The sequence below is a fragment of the Sorex fumeus genome, unplaced genomic scaffold (assembly GCF_029834395.1).
Source record: "Sorex fumeus unplaced genomic scaffold, SorFum_2.1 ptg000063l, whole genome shotgun sequence".
Lineage (NCBI taxonomy): Eukaryota > Metazoa > Chordata > Mammalia > Eulipotyphla > Soricidae > Sorex > Sorex fumeus.
This window is the reverse complement of record NW_026606120.1, coordinates 44,706,798-44,731,205: the sequence shown is the minus strand read 5'-3', so window position 1 is coordinate 44,731,205 and position 24,408 is coordinate 44,706,798. Positions and strand designations below refer to the sequence as shown.

Sequence of the window (24,408 nt, the reverse complement as noted above, 5' to 3'; positions counted from 1 at the left end):
GACCTCCACAACCAGCCACCACCATGCTGAGACCACTCTCCACACACATGAAGCTACCAGCAGAGGAACAAAGGCATGCGGTTCCCGGGGCTGAGATCTCCAAGCCTGCTCGGATCGAGGCTGAGCATCCTCCACCCAGATCCTCCATATTCCAGTAGGCAGGGGTCACACTCACAGTGACTAATAAATAATAAAAAATAGTCACTATACAGATAACAGATTTATTTACATAGTTTCCTGACTCTTCTTTTTTGTGGGGTAGGGCGAAGAGGTTTGTATCACAGTGGCAGTACTCAGGGGTCACTATGATTCCTCTATTTTTTTTTTGGCTTGTTGGGTCACACCCAGTAATGCTCAGGGGTTACTCTTGGCTCTGCACTCGGAAATTACTCCTGGTGGTGCTCAGGGGGTCAAAGCTGGATTGGCCACATCCTAGGCAAATGTCCTACCCACTGTACTATTGTTCTGGCTCTCAAGATTATTCTTAAAAATATTTGAAACAATAGGGCATGCTGATGATTAATAAAATAAAAGTCTCCTCACCTTTCATAATTCACTTCTTTGCCCAAAATTTTCTGCTATTAACAAATTTAGGCCTCCTGGTGCTCACTGAGACTGTGTTCTTTATACTGACTGTACAGAAAGAGGAAGCAGAGTAAATATACCCTATATACACCTCAGTACAGGCCCTTAGCCTGGTCTGTCTTGTGAATGGGGGGATATGGAGAAAAAATATTCAACAAAGGTTTATTTTTGAGACACAGTGTCATATAGCACTACATTCTGTTATGCATTGTGCTTTTTGTTTTCCCGGTGATGCACAGGGGTTACTCCCGTTGTGCATCGATTTGCTCGAGTGGGTCCAGTAATGTCTCCATTGTGACACTTGTTGCTGTGTTTGACATATCGAATAAGTCATGGGTAGCTTGCCAGGCTTTGCCATGCGGGCGAGATACTCTCGGTAGCTTGCAGGGCTCTCTGAGAGGGGCAGAAGAATCGAACCTGGGTCGGCCAGGTTGGCTGCATGCAAGGCAAATGCCCTGTTCGCTGTGCTATCACTCCATTAATCCTGGCAGTGCTCAGAGAACCGTATGGAATGCTGGGAATTGAACCTGGGTCGGCTGTGTGCAAGGCAAATGCCCTACCCGCTGTGTTATTGCTCCAGTCCCTGCATTGTGCTTTTTTGGGGGATTATCTTTGTTCTTTCCTGAAGGTCTTAAAATGTTTCCATTTGATAGTCAATCTTTCTGTCATAAGAAAAAAGAAAACAGGACCAGTGGTCTATAAGACCCAGCAATTCCAATACTTGGAATATATCCCAAGGCCTCCAAAACATATGCAGAAAAGACATTTGCACTCCTATGTTCATTGCAGCATTATTCACAATAGCCCAAATCTGGAAACAACCCAAACGTCCAAAGATAGATGACTGGATAAAGAAACTATGGTACTTCCACCCCATATGATGCCCTGAGCCCCATCAGGAGTGATCCCTGAGCACAGAAATAGGAGTAAGCCCTGGGCACCATGGGCATGGTACAAAGACCAATAAATAAATAAATAAATAAATGTAATGCCATTTGCTAGAATTTGTCATGACTAGAAAGTATAAATTAAAAAATTGTTTTTTTAAAATCTTTGCTTATCTAGAAGTTCCATTTTTTCCACAATAAATAATATGTATTTGGATTTTTTTTTATATTTGAGCCACACCCAGCCATGCTCAGGGCTTACTCCTGACTTTGAGCTAAGGAATCACTCCTGGCTGTGCTCAGGGGACCAGGGTGCTGGGGAAAGAAACCCGGTTGCTTGCATGTGAGGCAAAAGTCTTACCCGCTGTACTAGATTTTTTTTTGTTTGTTATCTGGGGGTGGAAGGTAAGTAGGGAGTCACACCCAGCTGTGCTCAGTGATCAAGTCAGGCCTTTTACATCTACTTTTTTGAGTTATCTTGCTGGTCCTGTTTTTTTTTTTAAAGTTGAATCACCATGAATTACAAAGTTCATGGTGATTCATGATTAAATAATTTGAGTTCCAGCCATCTAATGTTTCAACACCAATCCCTTCACTAATGTCTACTTTCCTCCATCAATATCTCCAATTTCCCACCCTACCCCACCTATCCTTCCTTGATGGCAGGCATTCTCCTTTATTTTTCTCTTTCCTTTTAAGCACTTTGGTTTACAAAATTGTTGCTGAGAAGGGTATCATTTATATCACTTTACCTCCTTTCAGCATCCCACCTTCTTCAAAGTGACCACATTCCTGAATCACAATCGTAATGTCCCCCTCAACCCCTCAATCACCCCAGTGGCAAGATTCCTACTGAAGATCAGTTCTCCTGTTCTTTGTTTCTGGTTGCCTCTGGAATTTGTTATTTCCCAACTATGTTTCTGTGTATCTCGCATATGAGAAAGACCATTCTGTGTCTGTCCTTCTCCCTCCATTTTCACTCCGCATGATACTCTCCAGATCCATCTATGTATCAGCAAATTGCATGACTTTGCTTATGGCTGGATAGTATTCCATTGGTTCAGCCACATGCAAGGCAAACACCTTACCTGCTGTACTATTACTCTGGTCCCAAGGTCTTGCTTCTCCCATCACCCTTTGTCAGTAGTTTTATCACTATCCCCCCCCCCACTAATTTAAAATACAGATATTTCAGGGCTGGAGAAATACAACAAGGGTGAAGGTGTTTGCCTTGCATGTGGTTGGCCCTGGTTTGGTTGCTACCATTGCATATGGGTCCCTGAGCCCCACCAGGAGTGATCACAGAGCCAGGATAAGCCCTGAAAACGGCAGAGTATGGCCCCAAACCCAAATCAAACCAAAACCAACCACACAAAACAAGAAAAGAAACACAACCACATATTTCACACATATGTGTGAGTGCACACACATTCTGGAGATGTTTCTAGGCCTTCTATTCTGTTTCCTTGGTCTTTGTGTTGATTGTGATAGGGAGTCCCAAAGATTGATGCCAAGGCAATTGCCCTCCTTATGTGAATATTGCACTTAAAGGCCAAAGTTGAGCTACCAACCCATCTTGTTTTTCCTTCCCATTTTCTGTTCTGTACATCTGGGTTATCTTCTTTCTCCTTATCTTCCTATCACTTTTGCACTAGAGACATAGTAGAAAATTCAGGTGAGGACTTTGGGGATTTATGTAATCTTGATTTTGTTGCACAATGGGGAGGCACCTACAGCTGTAATGGCAAGTGTCAGTAGCACTTGGATTCCCTGGAAACATTTCTAGCACTGCTGAGCATGGACCTGTACAGATAACATCCAGGATCTTCTCGCTGTGGTCCCATACTCTCTTCCCTGTGCAAAGGTTAGAGACTGCAATGTGCGGGTAAGTTCTATTTTAGAAGCATTGTAAAGCTCCTTCAAACTAGGCAGATTCATACCCCCGTCATAATGTAAGCCAAGAAGGTCTCTGCTCAACCCACAGAATGAACACATATCTGGGCCTAGTACAGTGGGTAGGGTGCTTGCCTTGTACGCGGCCAACCAGGGTTCGATCTCTGGCATCCCATGTGGTCCCCCAAGCCCGCCAGGAGTGATCCTTGAGCACAGAGCCAGGAATAACTCATGAGCACCTAAGGGTGTAGTGAAGCTCCTTCCCCTGCATCCCATAAGCGAATGGACAGATCTTAGGCTGGCAGTAGTTTGAGGGCCCAGGTGGAACTGGTTCTAGAAATAGGGTTATGAGATGTGCCAGTGACATGCTGTTTCAATTACTGTCACTTTAAATATTTTTTATTTTGTTTTATTTTGGTGGGGGCACACCTAGGAGTCTCAGGCCCGACTCCAAATTCTGTGTTCAGGTTTCTCAACTGGCTGTGAGAGACCATATAGAGTGACAGCGATGAAACTTGGGTTGGCTGTGTGTAAGGCAAGTGCCCAACCTATTGTTATATCTCTCCAGCCTCACTTTTTTTCAGCCTCTCTTTTAATATTTTAATAGTCTGGTACATCACTGTCTCTTTTAGTCTCATACTGTAATTTTCTTTTATTTATTTATTGTGGTACTGAGGATGGAACCCAAGACCTCACTGCGTATCACTCTTTATTTTAGACTACTTCCTTTCTTCCTTTTTTACTGTGCCTGGAATCAAACCTAGGACCTCAGGAACACCGAACCACAACTTGGGTCCCTAGTCTACCTTTTTTGGGGGGCTTGGGGGCGTTTGGGCCGCACGTAACTGGCATGACTTACTCCTGTCTCTGGGTCTGAGGATGAAACCCGGGTCGACCGTGTGCAAGGCAAGCGCGTTACCCCCTGTACTAGCTCTCTGCCCACCCCCCAGCCTGCTTTTAAAAGATGCATCACTTTCTAGATAGATAGGACAGGTATGAAAGGGAGAGAGGCACGGATAGCGGAAGCCTGCAGCTAGGCTTGGGGTTTTGGAGAATCTCACTCTTCGAGCAGTGCTCCTACGCGCGGGGCTTGGGGCTTGCCTGCTGCGGCGGCGGCGCGTGGGGGCCCCAGCTGCGGCCGCTCCGGGGCGGGCCGGCGGCGGCGGGCGCGGGGACGAGAGCGCCGCACGGTCCGCACCGCCGGGGCGCCCGCGCGCCGCCGCACCCCGCCACTGCGAGCGCGCCCTCGGCCCTGCCCTGCCGCAGCCTGGCCGCGTCCCGCGTGCAGCTCGCGGCCGGCAGGGAGAGGCATGGCGGGCCGCCGGGCGCCGGGGGAGAAGCGCTGGCAGCTGGTGCGCTGGTGAGTGGGCACCGGGGGGCCGCGGGGCCTGCGCCCCAGGCCCTGCCGGGTGCGGGAAGGCGCGGGCGTCAGCAGAAAGTTTCTTTTGGAGCCCAGGTTGCGTGGTCCAGCGAGGTAGAGGCTCGGCTGCCGGTCTTGCCGCCCCCCGGCCCCGCACCCGCTCTCGGAGGCGCTGCCCGGCGAGCCGAGCGCTGCCTCGGCCCCTCTTCCTGACGTGAGGTTGTGCGGGTTCACCGACGGGGTGTTCCCTCTTCCGTCTCCCTGGGGCCTCCCTCCGTTTCTGCTGCTGCTCGGGCCCCCCCCTCCGGAGAGCACAACCCCCTCCTACGATCCTGAACTCACCGTCCTCCTCCTATACGGAGGCTCGGGGCTGGATACTTGGGGATGGGGCTTAAGGAAAGGGACCGGGAGGCGGGGAAAAGGGTCTGGCTCTGCCCAACGCCCCGAAAGCCGGGATTCGGCCTGGGTGGGGTTTCGGGACTGCAGGCAGCTAGTATCGCCGCTCAACGGGTTTGGGCTTTGGGCGCCGCAGTCTGCGAGAGTTCAGGGCGCTCCTGACCTCTGCTTGGCCGGATTTAGAATCAGGGCAGCCTACTTACCCGCATTGCCCCAGAACTTCAAGAATCGGGAGGAGGCAGGGAAGAGGATTCAAAGGGCTTGAGTGGTGCCTGCAAGAGCCCCAGCTTTCATGGCGGATGGCATGGTAGGGTGCCACCCTCACCCCCAGCCCGCACTAGATCCCAAGCATCACCAGGTGTAACCTGTCCCCCCCCCACCACTCCCAAGGTGTAAGCCTCCCCACCCCACCTTATTTCACCACTGCCTGGTATATTTCTTCTTTCTTTCTTTCTTTCTTTCTTTCTTTCTTTCTTTCTTTCTTCCTTCCTTCCTTCCTTCCTTTCTTTTTTAATTTAAGCACCATGATTTACAATTATTTATAGTTGGGTTTTAGTATACTACATTCCAGCCCCAATCCCATCAGTGTCTTCTTCCCTCCACTAGGGTTCTCAGGTTCCCTCCACCCCACCCTTCACCTCACATCCAAAACGTTGACAGGCACGTTTTAAAATTTGTTTATTGGAGTTTGGATGCTGGGTGAATTTTTTTAACACTCCCCATACAACTCACTATGCATATTCTACAGAACATTTTATTCAGACTAGCTTTCTACGCCTGCCCTCTTGTTCTGCAGAGCAGGGGGCTGAGTTTCTCAGGGGCCTCTCTTCCCTACTCAGGCAATTGCCAGAATTAGACTGGATTGTTCTAAGCTGGGGCCCTATAGGAAACAGGGATTTCCAGGGGCACCCCATGGTGCTTAGGGGCCACTAGGGCTACCCCAGTGATCTCCAGGATTATAAGTGGGGTTGCTGAGGAGCCTTGCAGTGCTGGGGATCAAAATAGTGCCCCCTGCATGCAAAGCATGTGCTCCACAGGTTACTTACACAGTGATCGTGAGGAAGGTATTAGCGTCCCAGTTCGTGCATGAGGAAACAGACTCATGCACAAGTTAGTGGAGACCACCTGGCAAGCAGGAGGCAGAGTCAGGGTTGAGCTCAGGTCTGGCCCAGGGGCTTAACTGCTCTTATTGTCTCTTATTTCCTGGACAGTTGCACCTGGCCTGACACATGTCCACAGTCACAGACTGAAAATCCCACCATGTTAGTGCAGGAGGCATTGATGGGTTCCAGTCTGCATAGTCCCTCTCTCCTCATCCCTTCCCCAACAGTCAAAGATTCAAAAGACCAAATAATTAAAATTATCACTTAGGGAGTAGAGTGATAGCACAGTGGGTAGGGTGTTTGCCTTCCACATGACCGGCCCAGGTTCGATTCCCAGCATCCCATATGGTCCCTCGGACACTGCTAGAAGTAATTCCTGAGTGCATGAGCCAGGAGTAACCCCTGTGCATTGCTGGGTGTGACCCAAAAAGCTGTCCACTGTCACACTGTCCTCCCGTTGTTCATGGATTTGCTCGAGCGGGCCTAGTAACCTCTCCATTTTGAGACTTGTTGTTACCATGTTTGGCATATTGAATACATCACGGGTAGCTTGCCAGGCTTTGCCGTGCGGGTGAGATACTCTCTTTAGCTTGCTGGGCTCTCCAAGACGGGTGGAGGAATTGAACTCGGCTTGGCTGGGCTGACTGCGCACAAGGCAAACGCCCTACCGCTGTGCTATTGCTCCAGCCCTGTGACCGAAAAATTAAAAAATAAAAATAAAATAAGATAATCACTTATCAGTGAAGTCAATTTTCTAACAAAATCCCAACATATATAAACCCTGGGGTGAAAAGTATAGCCAGTCTGTTTGGGAGGCTGGTAGGGAGGCTGCATGCTAAGCGTCCTTTCCCTTGAACTGAGGTGCAACCCCAGGGTCTCCCTGGTCAGATTAATTCCTTCTATCACTTCATGGAGGAAAGAATAGGAAGGATTTTAAAGAAGCAGATCTGGGACAGGGTCATGTGCCAGCTTTGGCATCAGCTCCACTGAAATCTCAGGACAGAGATTTGAATGGACACAGATGATAAATAAATGATCATGGGCAGCAGAAGCAACTCCTGTTCATTTGCTCTTTTAGGGTGGGGGCCTCCCGAGTGGGTCTGAAGGCTCCAGGCCAAATTGACCATACTATTTGGACTCTGTGATGTCAGGGATGACCTGGGCCACTGTGGGGGCTGCTGGGGGACTCCAGGGCCACACCTGCTGATGCTTGTGTGGGGGTCTCCAGGATATTACCTGGCGATGCTCAGGGGACCATCTGGTGCTGGGGGTTGAACCCAGGTCAGGTGCATTTGATTTGGTTCATCCATTCAAGGATTAAGTATGCATGTTCAAAGTTGAGCCTTACCATTATGCCTGAGGGTGTGTGCTGGGCCCTGTTCCATCCAAGTTGCAGTTTTCATTTCATTTCATTTCATCATCCTGTTATTCGTCGATTGCCTCGAGCAGGCCCCAGTAACGTCTCTTTCATCCTAGCCCTGAGATTATATTCAAGGCTATTTAGGAAAGTGAGACCCATCATTGTTACTGGTATTTGGCATATTTGGTACGCCACGGGGAGTTTGCCAGACTCTGCCCTGTGGGCAGGCTACATTCGATAGCCTGCAAGTTTGTCCAAAGTAGAAATAAGACAATAAGATGTCATAAAAAAAAGTTTTGTTAAGATGTCGCGCGGCCGCAAATGCGGCCGCGCGGTTCTGGGATCTGATTTTATAGTCTCTGAGTCTTGGCCACTGATGGGATTACACGGCGCCAGGGGGCCAGGTGGTGGGTGTGACCCCCGCCTACTGAAATTTGGAGGATCTGGGTGGAAGATGCTCGACTCCAATTCGAGTAGGCGTGCAGTCTCTGCCCCCGCGCCTGGGTGTTCCTTCCCGGAGTCCCTTGGAGGGGAGCGGGTTGAGCTTTCCTCCCCGCCCCGACCAGGGCTACGGCAGCCGAAGACCTCCAGGACCAGCCACCACCATGCTGAGACCACTCTCCGCACCCATGAAGGTACTGGCAGAGGGACACAGCCACGCGGGTTCCGGGGCCGAGACCTCCACGCCTACTCGAATTGGAGTCGAGCATCTTCCAAGTTGCAGTGAACTGAGGGATTTCTTATTTTCTTATAGCTGAGTAGTATTCCATCGGTACATTACCATGATTTTTAAATGTACTCATTTCTATTTCACCCGCACAGCAAAGCTACTTATTCAATATGCTACACACAGTAACAACAAGTCTCACAATGGAGATGTTACGGGGCCCGTTGGAGCAAATCCATGAACAATGGGAGGACAGTGCTACAGTGCTACATTTGTTTTGGGGCACTAGGGTTGTTTCCAGATCTTGGCGATTGTAAATAGCACTGCAGTGAGCATAGGAGTGTGGACATCGTTTTGTGTGGGCCACATTTGGTAGTGCTTAGGACTTAATACTGTATCTGTACTCAGGGATCTCTCTGGGTCATGTTGGGAGGAGGGGGTCCCTATGCGGTGCCTGGGGGTTGGCCACATAACCCCTGTCTGATCAGTTTGTTTGTTTTGGTTCTGTCTTGAGCCACATCTGGTGGTATTCAGGGCTTACTCCTGCCAGTGTTCAGGAACCATATGGGGTGTTGGGGGATTAATTCCAGGATGGCTGAGTTCAAGGCAAAGGTCTTGCCCACTGTACTATTTCTCCACCCCCGAGATGCAGATTTTAAATGCATTAATGGACCTAAATTAGAAGCAGAAGTTATCTAATTTGTTCATTATCTCTCTGATTCAATTCACACTCTTTGATAGAACTGTTTTTATCTTTGTCGCTGTTAAGTTTTATGACTGCTTTATAAATTTTGGACATTACTCTTTTTTTTTTCTTTTTGGGTCACACCCGGTGCTGCACAGGGCTTACTCCTGGCTTGAACTCAGGAATTACTCCTGGCAGTGCTCGGAGGATCCTATGGGATGCTGGGAATCAAACCCGGGTCAGCCGTGTGCAAGGCAAATGCCCTTCCCGCTGTGCTATCGCTCTAGCCCCCTTGGATATTACTCTTTTGCCATATGTGTGGTGAACAAATATTGTCTCCCACTCAATAGGTTGTATTTTTTATCCAAGTTATTGTTTCTTTGGCTGTGCAGGAACTTTTAGCTTGATGTAGTTCTCCCCACCCCCACTTCTGGTTGCTTCTGTTTTCTTAGTCAACACCATTGAATTATTATTATCATTATTATTACTATTATTATTTTTGCTTTTATTGGAGGGGTCACACCCGGCGATACACAGGGGGTTACTCCTGGCTCATGCACTCAGGAATTACTCCTGGCAGTGCTTGGGGGACCATATGGGATGCTGGGAATCGAACCCGGGTGAGCCGCGTGCAAGGCAAACTCCCTACCTGCTGTGCTATTGCTCCAGCCCCAGTCTTCCATTATTTAATTTTTATTTTTTAAAGAGAATTCCCTTTCTGTTTGTTTATTGATCATTTTTATTTCTATTTTTGTAAACTCATTAATATCCTTTTCTTCTATTGGTTCACTAATTTTTTTATTGATTTGTAACAGTTTCATTGATCTGTATTAATTTTTACTGTATTGAATTAGTCCTTTTACTTCCTTCAATTTTTTTTCTTACCCTTCCCCCCCCCCCACAGCTTTCCAACTTCCTTCAATTTTGAAGCTACAACTCCTAGTGCTCAGCACTTACTCCTGGTTGGTTCTGCACTCAGAGATTGTTCCTAGCACTGCTCAGGGGACCATATTTGGGTGCCAGAGATCAGATTGGGGTTGGTTGACCACATGCAAGGCAAATGCCCTAACTGCTGTACTATCTCTTTGGCCTTATTTTTCTCTGTCCTATAGCTTTTTTTCTGCCTTAGGGTTTCTATCTAGGGTATTATGTATATTTAGTCACCTTACCTCCCTTAGGCTTTGTTTGTCTTCCCTTGCCCTTGTTTTTAATGACCTGAACAGTTTTGAGAAGTAGTGGTCATATTTTTCAAATGACTTGCAATTGGGACTTGTCTGATATTTTTCTCATGATGAGACTGGGATTAGGAATTTTTGAAAAAATGAACATGGGAACCAAGGACTATTTTCTTTCTTTCTTTTTTGACTGGGGGTAGGGTGGGGGTCAAAGCTAGGGCCTCAGACCTGTACATTTCCACTGAGCCAGGAAGTAGTACTTTCTTCACACTCAGTGTGAGTAATTGCTGCTGATGTTGGTCTTGAACTGGCAGCGGTCAAATTTGTCAAGTTCCTTCACTAGAAAAATGCTGTCGTCTCCCCTAGTTTCCAGGGTGTGTGCGTTCTTTGCAAAGAAGCTGTTCCAATTTCAGTAGTGAAGCATTTTCAATTTCCCTGAGAATGAAGCATAGATTTCTTTATAATTCTTCTACATGGGTGATTTATCTTTTCTTTCCACTTATTTACTGATTTAGTCTTTCATATAAGTATGCACTTGTGGATATTTATTTCTCTTCTTTCCCCTCTCCAGTTGTATTGAGAAATATTTGACAGATAGCTTTGTTTAAGGAACATAGCATGATGGTTTGATTTACATAGATTTTTGAAAGGACCACAGTAGATTCAAATAACATCCATCTTCTCAAACAGATGTTATAGTACTTTTTTTATGCAATATAATTTTTTTTATTAGTGAAACACCATGAGGTATAGTTATAGACTAACAGATTTTTGTGCTTGGGTTTCAGTTATACAATGATCAAGTACCCATCCCTCCACCAGCGCCCATCCTCCACCACCACAGGTCCCAGCATCCCTCCCACCCCCCATCCCCCCCATCCCACCCTGCCTCTGTGGCAGGGCATTCCCCCTTGTTCTCTCTCTCTTCTTTTGGGTCCTGTGTTTTGCAAGAGAGGCATTGAGTGGTAATCATGTTTGGTCTATAGTCTACTTTCAGCATGCTTCTCCCATCCTGGGAGGATCCTCCCAACACCCTTTATTTGGTGCTTTCTTTTCTATCTGAGCTTCCTTTTTCCCTTAGCATGTGTGGCTGGCCTTCAAGTCATGGAGCAAAATTCCTGGTACTAATCTCAGCCATTCCTGGGTGTTAGTCTCCCGTTTTGTTGCTTTATGTTCCCCAGATGAATGCAATCTTTCTGTGTCTATCCCGCTCTTTCTGACTCATTTCGCTTAACATGATACTTTCCATGTAGTACCGCTTGTATGTTCGGAGAGCCCAGCAAGCTACCGAGAGTATTCGATATGCCAAACACAGTAACAACAAAGTCTCCAATGGAGACGTTACTGGGCCCGCTCGAGCAAATTGACGATCAACGGGAAGGCCTTTACCTTTACCTTTACCTTACCGCTTGTATGTAAATTTCATGACTTCATCTTTTCTAACAGCTACATAATACTCCATTGTGTAAATGTACCAAAGTTTCTTTAACCAATCATCTGTTCTCGGGCACTCAGGTTTTTTCCAGATTCTGGCTATTGTAAAGAGTGCTGCAATGAACAAACAATTGCAGATGTCACTTCGACTATACTTTTTTGCCTCTCTGGGATATATTCCCAGGAGTGGTATTGCTGGGTCAAATGGGAGATCAAATGTTATAGTATTTTTTAAAAACAACTCTATTGAAATAGAATTCATATGCCATAAAAATCACCTATTTGGTGTAAAATTAAATAATTTTTAATATTTTTACAGAGTTTGTAGCCATCAACATAGTCCATCTTAGAACATTTTCATCACCCTTAAAAGAAACCCCATAGAGCTGAGGATTTAGTTTGGAGGTCAGAGGCCGAGACTGATCCCAGCTCCCCATGTCTCCCTAGCCCCACCATCACTGCCAGGCGTGGTTCTCATGGCCCTTAGCACTTCTGTGCCCTAGCATTCAACATCCATCTGGTTGGCAACTATCGCTGGGAGTGGCTCCCCTACATCCCCTGAGTACTGCTTGGGAACCCTCTATAAGAAGCCCTAGAACCATAGCAGTTTTTCTCTATTATTTCCTCACACCTCATCTCTTCCCCATAACCTGAAGTAATTGCTAAGCTATTTTCTCTTTCTTTGTATTTGTTTATTGGACTTTCATGTAAGTGGAGCTAGATAATATGAAGTTTTTTGGGACTGATATTTTTAAATTAAAAAATCTTTTTCTTTTTGGCTCACACCCAGCAGTGCTCAGAGCTTACTCTCAACTCTGTGCTCAGGGATTGCTCCTGGTGGTGCTCTGGGGATCATATGGGTGCCAGGGATTGAGCCAGGGTTGAGCACGTGCAAGGCAAGTACCCTACCCATGGTACTATCGCTCTGGCCCCTGATTTCTTTCACTTAACGTTTTCATGGTGCAGATTTCAGTGTCTACCTGATGTATCCCAATATTCAGAGAGAACGTAGGCTGCACCCATAAAGAGCAAGCCTTTTTTCCTTTTAATGATGTAATGGGCTGAACCCTCCTGGGGGTGTTTCCCTACCCACATCCTGGGGCCTGTTTCTGTACACAGTTCCTGATCTTCCTCTTCTTTTTCATATTGTTCTAAATGTTTCCAATTTGTGGGGCTAGAATGATAGCACAGAGGGTAGGGCGTTTGTCTTGCACGAAGCAGACCCGGGTACGATTTTTCAGTATCCCATATGGTCCCTCGAGCACCGCCAGGAGTAATTCCTGAGTGCACGAGCCAGGAGTAACCCCTATACATCATCGCCGGATGTGACCCAAAAAGAAAAAAAATGTTCCAAATTTGCCTTTGTCTCTTGACCCTTATGGTCCCAGAGATCGGCTGAGAAGCTGGTACTTGCTAGAGTATTCATGGCTGATAACGGTTTACCAGGCCAACCCTCTGCAGTGGTTAATCTCCTTCAGTCTGCTCTTTGTCAGCATTTCAGATACACGTCAGGTTCATAGGGAAGATATGTGGAGACAGGTGGCATTCCGTTCTCCCTTTTATTCTGTTCCCCTTTCATTCTGTTTCCCCTTTGACTGCCTCCAATTTAAGAACTCCACTTACTAAGTTAATACATTGTATTCATTAATGGACATAATCTGTGCCTGTGCCTTCATTCTCTGAAAGAGGCTTTCCGAGGAAGGAATGAGTCGATCCCTGTGCTGTTGCAATATTTTGCAGCCGGCTGACTGGGTAGGAAAGAGGATTGTGTGAGGTTTCACGAGGGATTCTGGCGTCAATTAGGCAGTCTTTGCACTGGAGCTGGGAGACAGACAGCACATAAATAACTCATGTGCAGGCTGGCAGTGTTGAACAATGTTGTGATCAAGGTTAAGCAAAGCCTTCCTGAAATCTTGGGGCCTACTTGGATCCTGGCAACAGGCCAGGGGGCAGATTCTTGGAGCTGGCGGTTTGAAGGGTGGGGACAGGATGGGTAGTTTGGGGGAGAGATGGAGGGAAAGCAGTTTAGATCTATGTGATGAAAGGCCCCGAGGCTGGACCAGGGTGGACGTGTTTGTAGAAGAACAAAGACATCAGGAATGCAGGAATGCAGGGGTCGGTACCTGTGAAGGTGGGGTGGAGTAGAATGGACAGGTGGGAGAAACTGTAAGTTTCAGTGAGGAAGGGTTGCACTTCTGAGGTAGGAATCGTGGGTAATATATTTAATATGCTGCAGGAGATACCATTCTTTTTTTTAATTTTTGGGTCAAGGGTTTCTCCTAGCTCTGCACTCAGGAATCACTCCTGGTGGTACTTGGGGGATCGTATGGGATGCTGGGGATCAAACCTTGGTTAGCCACGTGCAAGACAGAAGCCCTACCCGCTCTACTATCACTCCGGCTTGATACTAATTTTTTGGGGAAACTGACAAGATCTGTGTTTGGAAGTGGGGGGCTGATATGAAGGAGGAAGAAGGTGTGGGGGGGCAGGGGAAAGGCCTGGAAACATATGATCAGAGCAGGATGAGATAATTCAGGGCAGGCTTCTTGAGGACCCAAGTTTTGTGCCAGGGTTTTTCTTGATATTGTTTTTTGGGCCACGTCCAGTGGTGCTCAGGGCTTACTTCTGGCTCCGCTCTGGGATCATTTCTGGTGGGGCCCAGGGGACCAGATAGGGTGCGGGGATTAAACCCAGGTTGATGTAAGGTAAGCATCTTGCCCACTGTACTATCTCCCTGTCCTATTTGTGGCAGATTTTATAGGAGGGTGGGTACGTTGGGGTGGGATGGAGTAGAGGAGGGTCATGCCCCACTGAAATCTTTCCTTCCAAGCCTTTTCTTGTCCAGCAGCCAGTCACCTGCACAAACTGGAACTTGGTTGTTTTCTAACCACAACAGCAGTGTTTGGGGGCTACTCTCAGTCCCGTGCTCAGGGTGACTATGTAGTACTGGGAATGGAATCTGGGCCTCCCCCAGGCTTTGCATGTGTTCAGCCACTGGAGCTTTTACTGATCCACAAACCAGGAACTTAGAACAACTTAGCTGTGTCTCCCCCGCCACGTTATTTCTCTGCTCACACGAGTCTTCCTATTTCTCTCCGTCTACAGCACTGATTCCCTCTATAAGCGACTTCTCCTCTTCCCCTGACCCTTGTCAGAGCCTCTAATGGGCTGCCTGTCATTTACTCCCAGCAGTGGGCTGGTCTTTCTGAAATGCCTATTGGCCCATGCTGTGGGGTGCGATGGGAGTGAGTTGGGTGGGGGGGGGGCGAGTCAGATGCTCTGTTTGGGAGGCCTCGGGAGCAATGAAAATCCCCTGCTCTCCAGCAACCCAGGCTTCTGGGAAATAATCTCCCCTCCCCAGCAGACAGCCTGTGGGCCCCTCAGACTCGGAATGATCAGAGTAGCTGCTGCTAACTTTATCACAGTTCTTTATGCAGTTTATCATTACGCAAACACACACACACATCAAACATTTGGAATAGATAATACCTTGCTTGTATGAAAAGACACATTGTTAAAAACTTACTCTCCCATGGCCCTCATTCATCTGTTTCACTGCCTCCCCGTCCAGGTAATTCCTTTTTATTAGCTTTTGTATCTCCAGGCTGTCTACGGTTCAGATAAGAACATATGAATTTTATTACCTTCTCACCCACTTTTTTTGGGGCCCCCTACCCGACAGCACTTCGGGCTCCTCTGGTGGTGATAGGGGTGGGGAGACCATGTTATGCCAAGGACTGAACACAGACCTCCCATGCAAAGCATTGCTCCAGCCCTTCGAGCTATGCGTATGTGTGGTGGGGGCTCCTCCTCCTTTTTAAACATAAATTAAACAAACTGCTCTTTTTGCACTCACCACCCCCACCCGAAGTATCTTAGAGATTGGACACGATGGCACATAGAGTTTATATTCATTCACACGGTCTCAATGGCTGCTCATTGCTTAATATGGGATTCTTGATGGTGTGATGGTTCCTTGTTTTATTCTTTTGGCTTTTAGGCATAACTGACTATGCTCAGGGCTTACTCCTGGCTCTATGTTCAGGAGTCATTCCTATTGGGGCCCAGGAATCATATACGGTGCTGGGGATCAAACCCAGGTCGACTGTGTGCAAGGCAAGTGCCCAACCCACTGTATTATCTCTCTGGCCGCTCAATTTTTTAAATATTTTTTTAACCAGTCTCCTAATAATGTGAGTGGGGGTTGTTCCCAGTCTTTGGCTATTGTAATTGGTGCCCAGATAACCTTGCCCACTGCCAGATGCAGCAAAATCTCTTAAAGGGGATTGTTGGCTTACAGATGGGAATGCATTTGTAATTTAGACCAGAGTTCTTAAACATTTTCCACATGTGACCCCTTCTCACCTGTGGAATGCAACATGGATGAGCATGATCAGTGATGCCTCAGATTCACTGAGTGGTCGATTTTGATTTTGAATTAATGTTTGGTGATTGTGCATTCAGAAACATTTTTTTTTCATTGCCAAATTTTTCACAGCCCCCACATTCAGTTAACCCATCTGAGGTTGTGACCCATTGCTTAAAAATTTAGGATTTTTGGTTTTGTTTTGTTCTTGCCCAGTGGTGCTCAAGGCTTACTCCTGTCTGAACTCAGGAATCATTCCTGGAGGGGTTTAAGGAACCATACGTGGTGCCAGGGCCCAGGTCAGACGTGTGCAAGGAAGTGTCCTACCCACTGAACTATCTCCTCAGCCCCAAGAACCTAGGTAAACAAACTTGACTTGTAAGGGGGTGTAAGGGACTGCCACTGGTTATGCAGGAGAGGGCCAGTTTAGAGTGATATATTTGTGTGATTATTCAGTAGGTCGCTCCTCAGTCCTGGGAGGGCAGGATCATGCCTTTTTTGGCTTATCAATGCAGAAACTCAATGGACTCAAAGTTAGTGAATGGATTTATGCTTATGCCACAGAGTGAGAGCATGTCACTGTGTACCCGGGGCCCAGACAACTTCCTGGATCTTGGCAGGCTGACCATGTATCCAGAGTGTGGCTTGGACCTGTGAGGTGCGCTCAGACTTTGGAAGACCCAACCCTACTCCACCATCTGCAGTGATGTCAAGAGTCCCGTGTCCCCACTTGGAGAGGCTCAAATCCCGTTGACCTGCCCTCTGTTTTGCACACACCCTTTCCAAGAGACTCCCTCCCGCACCAGATGGCCAATTTCAGAAAGCTTTTCCCTCTGTGGAGTGGACACCTGCTCCGTGGGGCCACTTCTTGATGCACAAACATTAATCGTGTCTCCTCTCCCCACCACCCACAGGAAACGAGGTTTTCCGACAGATAAGAGGATTATTATTATTATTTACTTTTTAATTTTTTTTGCTTTTTGAGTCGCACCTGGCAATGCACAGGGGTCACTCCTGGCTTTGCACTCAGGAATTACTCCTGGTGGTGCTCAGGGGACCATATAGGATGCTGGGAATAGAACCTGGGTTGGCCGCATGCAAGGCAAACGCCCTACCCACTGTGCTATCGCTCCAGCCCCTGCAAGAGAATTATTGGGGCATAGATACTCCTCACCTAACTTTTTCCAGTCTGCAGCTTCTCTGCAGCTCCCCGCATGCCACTACCTCACAGTCTCCCCTTCTGCCCACAGGTACGTGCAGGAAGGGCGTTTCCGGATTGAGGAGAGGACACTGACAGCTTTTCAATGGCTCTATAGCCCGCAGCAGCACCGCATCCTCAGCCGAGCGGATCTTGAGTCACCCTCCAGGTAAAGCACCCACTGCCTGTCCTTTATTTTCCTGCATCTGTACCTCACATTTACTTAGGTAACCTCCACCCTGGGTTGGGGAACTATTTTCCTTGGTGGTGAAGGACTGTCCAGGCTATTGGTGTGTCAGCCTGGGTGCTTCTCCAGCCCAAGTGTAATCAATCAGGAAGGCTCTGCTTTCTCCTCTGTAAGATGGGTTTTACCTTACATTCCTTGCTGCTACCAGAAGGATTATGGCTCTTGAGTAAAATAATGGCCAGGAGCCTCATGCCGACAAAGAGGGTCACTGTCCTCCCGTTGTTCATCGATTTTCTCTAGCGGGCCCAGTAACATCTCCATTGGAGACTTTGTTGTTACTGTGTTTGGCATATCGAATACATCACGGGTAGCTTGCCAGGCTCTGCCGTGCGGGCGAGATACTCTCGGTAGCTTGCCAGGCTCTCTGAGAGGGACAGAGGAATCGAACTCCGATTGGCCATATTGGCTGCGTGCAAGGCAAACGCCCTACCGCTGTGCTATCGCTCTAGCCCCTTGCTTCTCAGCCTTTTGGCTAAGATCAAGTGTAGAGTAAAATAATGTCAGAGATAAATTGATTTCTACTTTTTAATTGATTTAATTTGGCTGTTAGGCCATACCTGGTTGTGCTCAGTGTTTACTCCTGGCTCGGTGCTTAGGGATTACTCCTGGCAGGCTTGGGGGATCATATGTGGTGCCAGGGATGGAACTCAGGCCAGCCGTGTGCAAAGCAAATGCCTTCCCCTCTAAACTATCTCTCTGGTCCTGGTTCCTACTTTTTATATGGTATTATTGTACTATTTAATTTTTCCCTGGCCAGCACTTTGTTGGTGTTAGAATGATAGGTGGGTTACACACACATTAGCTGAAGCACTTTTTTCTTTTTGCTTTTTGGGTCACACCCAGTGATGCTCAGGGGTTACTCCTGGCTCTGCACTCAGGTATTACTCCTGGCAGTGCTCAGGGGACCATGTGGGATACTGGGAATTGAACCCCGGTCGGCCATGTGCAAGGCAAATGCTCTACCTGCTGTGCTATTGCTCCAGCTGCAGCTGCACTCTTTGCTGCTCAGCATGTAGGGCTGGTGCTGGGGCTCAGCCTCGGGCCTGCACAGGAGGGGCTGCACCCCTATCCATGGAGCTCTCCCTGGGCCCCCAGCTGGTTCCTCTCTCCCCTTCCCAGGAACCGGGGATCCAGACCACGCCCTGATGCATGCAAGGCGAGTGCTCTCCCACTGGGCCACATCCTGACCCTGGATCCTCCTGAGGAGGGAGGATGGCCACCATATTTGCTGGACACCTGCCCTTTCCTTCCTGCCCTGCCAGTCTGGATGGGCAGCTGGGGAACAAGGCCATTTCCCGGCTCTGTTTCCTGCTCCCACATTCCTGCCTACGCTTCCTCCACACTGGGATGCCTTCACACCTTTGCCCCAGGTGTCTGGACCTGACCCTGGACCTTTCTCTTCACTTCCCCTTCAAAGCCTTCTTGCTCCAGGTTTCAAGTTAGCAGGATCCTTGTGACCCTGAGTGCCAAGGTCTCCTCTCCAGGGGTGGGAGAGTGAAAGTAAGGTCATCGTAGGGGCAGCTCTCTAAAGGAGCTCCAGACTGCTTAGTCGGGTAAGAGCAGTCTATTCAGCTAAGAGCATCTTGTCTCATTGATGATCTCAGAGATGTCAGAAAGTAGCAAGGCAGACAAAAATTCTGGGTGCGGTTCTGCTCAAAAAGGCGCCCACAGACTGGGTGACACTGTGGAAGTGACAGAAATGCTGGGAAAGGTTTCTCGGGCCATCAGGAAGCTCCTGGGGTTCCAGGAATAGGCGGTTAGACTCCAGAGGGCTTTACACAACACAGAGAAAAGACAGGAAGCCCTTAGATGCTAACCATGGTTCCCAAAGTGGGTGACACCACCCAGGAGGCCCATAGTAGGGAGCTTTCTGTTGTTATTTTATTCTAATTGTAATTTTTGGGCCTACACACCGTGTGTTTAAAGCTGATTCCTGGCTCTGCCTTCAGGGATAACTCCTGGGAATACTGAAGGTGACCATGTGTGGAGGGAGGGGATAGAGGATGTCAGGGTTCACATCTGGGTTAGCCACATGCAAAGTGCAAGCACCTTACTCACTCTACAATTTCTCTGATCCTCTGTTAATCTTTTATTTTTAATATTTTTATTTTTTTGCTTTTTGGGTTACACTCAGCAATGCTGAGGGGTTGCTCCTGGCTTTTCATTCAGGGATGACTCCTGGTGGTTCTTGGGGGACCATATGGACGCCGGGGATCGAATCCGGGTAGACCACGAGCAAGGCAAAAGCCCTCCCCGCTGTCCTATCACTCCAGCCCTGTTGATCTTTTAAAGAAGGTAGATTTCCAGGGGTTTCCTGCGTGAATGACTTGGTTTTCTGGTAAAGGGGTGGTAGGCCAAATAAGTATGAGAACCTTTGCCTGGAGCTTAAGGCAAGCACATTGGGAAGAGTTGGACAAGAAATTCTGAGAGTGCAGCTGTGAGGGCTTTCAGGAAAGGACAGCAGTTGTCTTGGGAGCACACTGGGGAAATGTGGGCACGAAGGGCTGGAGCTTCAGTTTCAGGCAGTATAAAGCCCTATTGCATGCCAAGTGCCCTCTGACAGAAAGCGCTTACCCGCTCCCTCCAGCCACCAAAGCGCTCAGCTCCCTGGTCCTCTTCCTGCTCTCTGTCCACTGTCTGCGGCCACTGGCACATTGGTGCCATGAGGGCAAGGTCTTCCCTGCCTAGACCTTTGCAGGAGCCTTAGGAAAGTGGCTCCAGGCTAAACGGGCACTAGCTGGAATCGACAGGAACCAAGAAATGCTGGGAAGGGTTACTCAGGTCACCAGGAGCTTCTGGTGCTCAGGGAGTGGGGAGGCCTGTTCTAAGACTGAAGTGGTTCGGCTCTGCCTGCTTAACCTGAGGTGACAGTACGGGGCAGGGCAGGACACTTGCCTTGTGCGTGGCCAACCTGGGTTTGATCACTGGAACATCGTTTGGTCCTCCTGAACCCCTCCACAAGTGATCCCTGAGTGCAGAGCCAGGAGTAAGCCCCTGAGCCCTGATGTGTCTGTCACCCTCCCAAAAAAAAAACAGTAAGAGAAGGGGATAAAAAGTAATTGATTTTGGCCCCCAATTCAGTATGCATGTGAGAAGGCAGATGAGAGAATTGGCTGGTTGAGGGTTCAGTCAACTGAAAGCTTAGGTAAGGCCTCCAGTTTGAGGTTTATGAGAAATGCTTGGGCAGGGCAGAGTTCATAGTCAGAGAGGGGAGGTCCCACTGCTCTGAGACTGAAGCCCATCAGATTTCTTGGTTTGTTCCCTTATTCAGTGAACAGGAACTGTGTCAGATGTCACCCTGAGATCCTGGGCAGGGTGCATGTAAGGACACGGTGGGACAGGCTGCTGAAAGGATGTGAGCGGTGGGCTGACCACCCTGCCTGCCTTTCTTCCTTCTACCCTGCGCTGGCTCAGGCCCCAGATTATGGTGCCTTGTCAGGCTGGCACTGGTCCTGTCTCCACAGGAAACACACATATTCAGTGGGAGACTGACACAGAAGCAAGAAAATTTTCTGAGGTGAGCAGACAGCAGAGGAAGCATCTCGAACAGTGCACTGAGATCAAGAGTAAAGAAAGCAGTGGGTGTGGGTTTGGGGCGGATGGGAGGCTCTCCAGAGACAGGGATATTTGCCTTGAGTCCCTGAAGATTTATGGAGCAGCTGCCCGTGATGGGGTGTTAATGGATGAGGGAGAAGAGTATTCCTGCAGGGGAACAGCAAGTTCAAGGTCCCAGGTTTGTTCTAGATGAAGAAAGCTATTGTGGCCAGCGCAGAGTGACGCGCCAGACCAACAGCAGAGGAAAATCTTCGTGCTATTAAGGGAAGAGCTTTCTAGCGCCCAGAGCTGCGGAGAACTGAGTGAGCTTCCCGTCACTGAGGTGCTCACGCCCTGCTTGGCGGCCGCCCCCGCGGGACTCGCACCTCCCAGAGTTTGCCCAGAAGACCCTCTCCATTCCTTCAGACCCTGGCAGCTCAGGTGCCCTTTTTGGTTTGGCAGAAACTGGCGGCGCGTTTGTGCGGAGTAGGCTGCCCGATCCAGCACGGGGGCAGTTCCAGGGGTTCTGGCCATCCTTCCGGTTGGCCTCCCACTGCCAAGCACCGGGAGCTGCGCACTTCTCCCGTCTCCTCCACGCAGAGCTGGGGGACGTCCTCCCCCACGGACCAGGACCCGGGACCCTTTCCAGGTCCTTCCTCAGCGCCCAGCCTGCCTCTTCCCCAGCGACTCGTGCGAGCAGGTGGGCCGCTCCCGCTCTCGCCTCCGGGCCCTGGGCGCCGCCGCCCCGCCCCGCGCCTTTGTTCCGGAGAAGCCGCCTCGGGCATCCCCAGACGGTGGCGACGCGAGCATCCCCGCGGCGGCGCACGGCGCTCAGGTCCGGGGACCCGATCCCTCCCTGACGCCCCCCAATCCTCCCGAGCAGTTGCGCGGCTGCGCCCCCCGCCCCCACCCGGGGACCGGGTGGTGACGGACGGCGGCGCGGGCATCTGGAGAGCCGGGTGGGCACTGCCCCACCCGAACCTCCCCGCCAGGTGCGCGGGCGGCTGCGGGCGGCGCAGCCCCGTGCGTGCGGGGCGGGCTGTGCGCGTGTGCGCGCCGCGGTGACGGTGCACGCGGCTGGGCGGGCTGCGAGGGGAGCCCGCGCCGGGAGGAGGGCGCTGGGGTCCGGATGGACACGGCGCTGGCGGCGGCGACGGGGTGAGCGCCACCAGCCTCCCGCGGGTGCCATTGCGCGGCCACGTCGGGAGCGAGCCCGGGGCGCCAGGGGCCCCAAAGGTCAGTGGGGCCGGCGTGGCCATCCCCGCAGGCAGCCGAGACCCGGGCGCGAGGGCTGAGTGGGACCGAGCGTGGAAGCGGGGCTGTGTCGGGAGTGTGTCAGTGCGTGTGTGTGCCCGCGCCGCGGTGCCCCGCGCAGCCCCGCTCCGCGCGGGGTTGGGGGATGTTTGGGAGGTGGGGTGACTGGGCTCAGAAATCTGCGGGTGGGGCATTGGCGCACTCGGGGTGTGCGTGCGTGTGTGTGTGTGTGTGTGTGTGTGTGTGTGTGTGCGCGCGCGCGCGCGCGCGGGAGTGAGCCTCAGCTCAGCCCTTCAGACTCTGGCAGGAGAAGCCAACCGGGGTGTCTGTAGTGGGCTGTTTACAGGTGGTGGGAGAAGCAGAGAGCCGGGAGTCTGGGAGAGCCCAGGAGGACCCTGGAGCCTGCTGGCTTGGGTTTGTGTTTTCCTCCTGAAAGTGTTTTCCCTCTTGTCCCTGCCATCCTCACTCCAACCTGTGCCTTTGTGGGGGGGTGGGGAGCTAGATGGTGCGGTGGTGGTGCCCAGGAGGCCTTTGCGGCTGGAGCAGCCTGAGGCTCACTCCTCAGCTGCGGGGTGGGTGGGTTAGGGGGTGCCAGCCCTGCTCAGGGGACCTCAGCACTGTGGAGACTGCACTTGGTTCTGCCACTGCCAGTGGCTGCATGTCTAGACCTGGAGCTGATGGGGTTGGAGGGACGTGGTGGGGGAGAGGGGCAGGGGGGAGGGGGATAATCCTTCTTGGCATCTATTTCCTGTTGCTCCCCCTTCACCCTCCTGACACACATGGCATTCACATGCAAGTGGGATCTGGGCTCGGCCTCTGTCAGTGTCCCTCACCAGGGCACAATACGGTTCCTTGGGCCTGGAGTCAGGCTTCCTACTTCTTTCCATGCTTTGTGACCATGGGCCTCAGTTTCCCGTGGAGAGAGAAGTCCCCCCCCCCCATTCCAGCTCCGCCCCTCCTTCCTGCTGTGGGGTGAAGAGTAAACAGAAGCTGCCTTTGCTGGGTAGCCAGAGACTGGGAGTGACTCAGGATCTGTGCTCCCCCAGAAAAGTCCCAGCATGGCTCCGTGACAGGAGGAGTTTGGGGTCTGCCCGTCCCCTCAGGCAGGTGTGTAGGGGTTTGAGTCAGGAATGGGGCACTGGCTGTCCGCTAGGTCTGGCTGCTCAGACCTGGCTGTCTCCAGCCTCTGTGGTGGGGCTGGAGGGGTCTGTGGGGACTCCCATGCTACAGAATCTCTGGAGACAACGTGGCAGGGGTGGCTCAGCTCCAGAAGAGATGACAAAAGAGAAGCTGTGGGTTCCGTCCCAGCCCTCCTGTGCCTCTGCCCCAGGAGTCTGTCTGCATCTAGTGTGGTTGGGCTTTGGTGGTTCATGGTTTTAGGGGAAAGGGACCCTGGCACAGAATGTCTGTTGTCACTCAGACCTGACTTTTAATCCCCAGCCTCATGCCTGAGCTGAGTCCCCATAAACATGGGTCAGTCTTGGGAGGGACAAGAGCAGGGGCAGTGGGCGCGCAGGAGAGACCGGGGAAATCATATGAGGTGCATTACAAATTTGATTCCCACCAGCTTGTGGCGACTGGTCCTCTCTGGAATCCCTTTCAGGGCTGCCCTGTTGGGGCCAGACAGATAGTACAACAGGTAGGGCTCTTACATGTGACAGACCTGGGTTTGATCCCAGCATCCTATATGGTCCTCAAGCACTCTCAGGAGTAATTCCTGAGTGCAGGAAGTAGCCAGGAGTAACCCCTAGGCATGGCCGGGTGTGGCCCTCAAACAAACAAACTCCCTGTCAGAGAGTGAGGCGAGGCAGCATTCACCTGTCAGCTCCTGCACCCCCTGTACTCCTGAGTACACAGTGGTGGACTCCATGAACTGCATGTGAATGAGGCCCTGTGGGTTCTTGTGGGCGTTGCATGCTGCTGCCCCAAGAAGTTCCATGTGACCTGGGGTTAAAGTATGCCCCACCCCATGCTGCTGAAACCTGCACCGCTGGTCACTGCCCAAGGGGCTGGAGTGAGGAGTGGGCCCAGGGAGCTCAAAGTAGCACGCAGAGGCGTCTTACACACCGTGTGACTCTGGACAATCGACCTAATGCCGCTGAGCCTCGGTTTCCTTATCTGGGGCTTGTGCATGGGAAATAATGCTTCATTCCATGAAAGGAAAGCATTTATGGAATGTTTTATTTTATAAAATGAAGAACATTGCTTAACCCCCTTCTTTTCTGTTGGTGCTGTGACAGGGCTGGGGGTATTGCTCGCATACT

At 50.3% G+C, this 24,408-nt stretch overlaps 1 protein-coding gene and 1 non-coding gene across 4 annotated transcripts in view; both read left to right on the top strand.

The window, feature by feature from the left end:
* Positions 1-593: 593 nt before the first annotated feature.
* Positions 594-725, top strand: LOC130036350 (small nucleolar RNA SNORA51). The gene has a single exon (XR_008794386.1). It is a non-coding gene; the product is annotated as a small nucleolar RNA SNORA51 (small nucleolar RNA).
* Positions 726-4,581: 3,856 nt separating this feature from the next.
* RAP1GAP2 (RAP1 GTPase activating protein 2) overlaps positions 4,582-24,408 on the top strand; it is a 255,702-nt gene continuing 235,875 nt past the window's right edge. For 2 of the 3 annotated variants that reach the window (XR_008794265.1, XM_056127861.1), the window contains exons 1-2: positions 4,582-4,725; positions 17,162-17,278. Coding sequence is in view for 1 of the 3 variants with exons in the window: in XM_056127861.1 (XP_055983836.1) it covers positions 4,676-4,725; positions 17,162-17,278 (167 nt within the window). In the remaining 2 variants the exon portion in view is untranslated. Of the gene's footprint in view, positions 4,726-17,161; positions 17,279-21,654; positions 21,726-24,408 lie in introns of those variants that run through there. The other variant, XM_056127863.1, reaches the window with a different exon arrangement.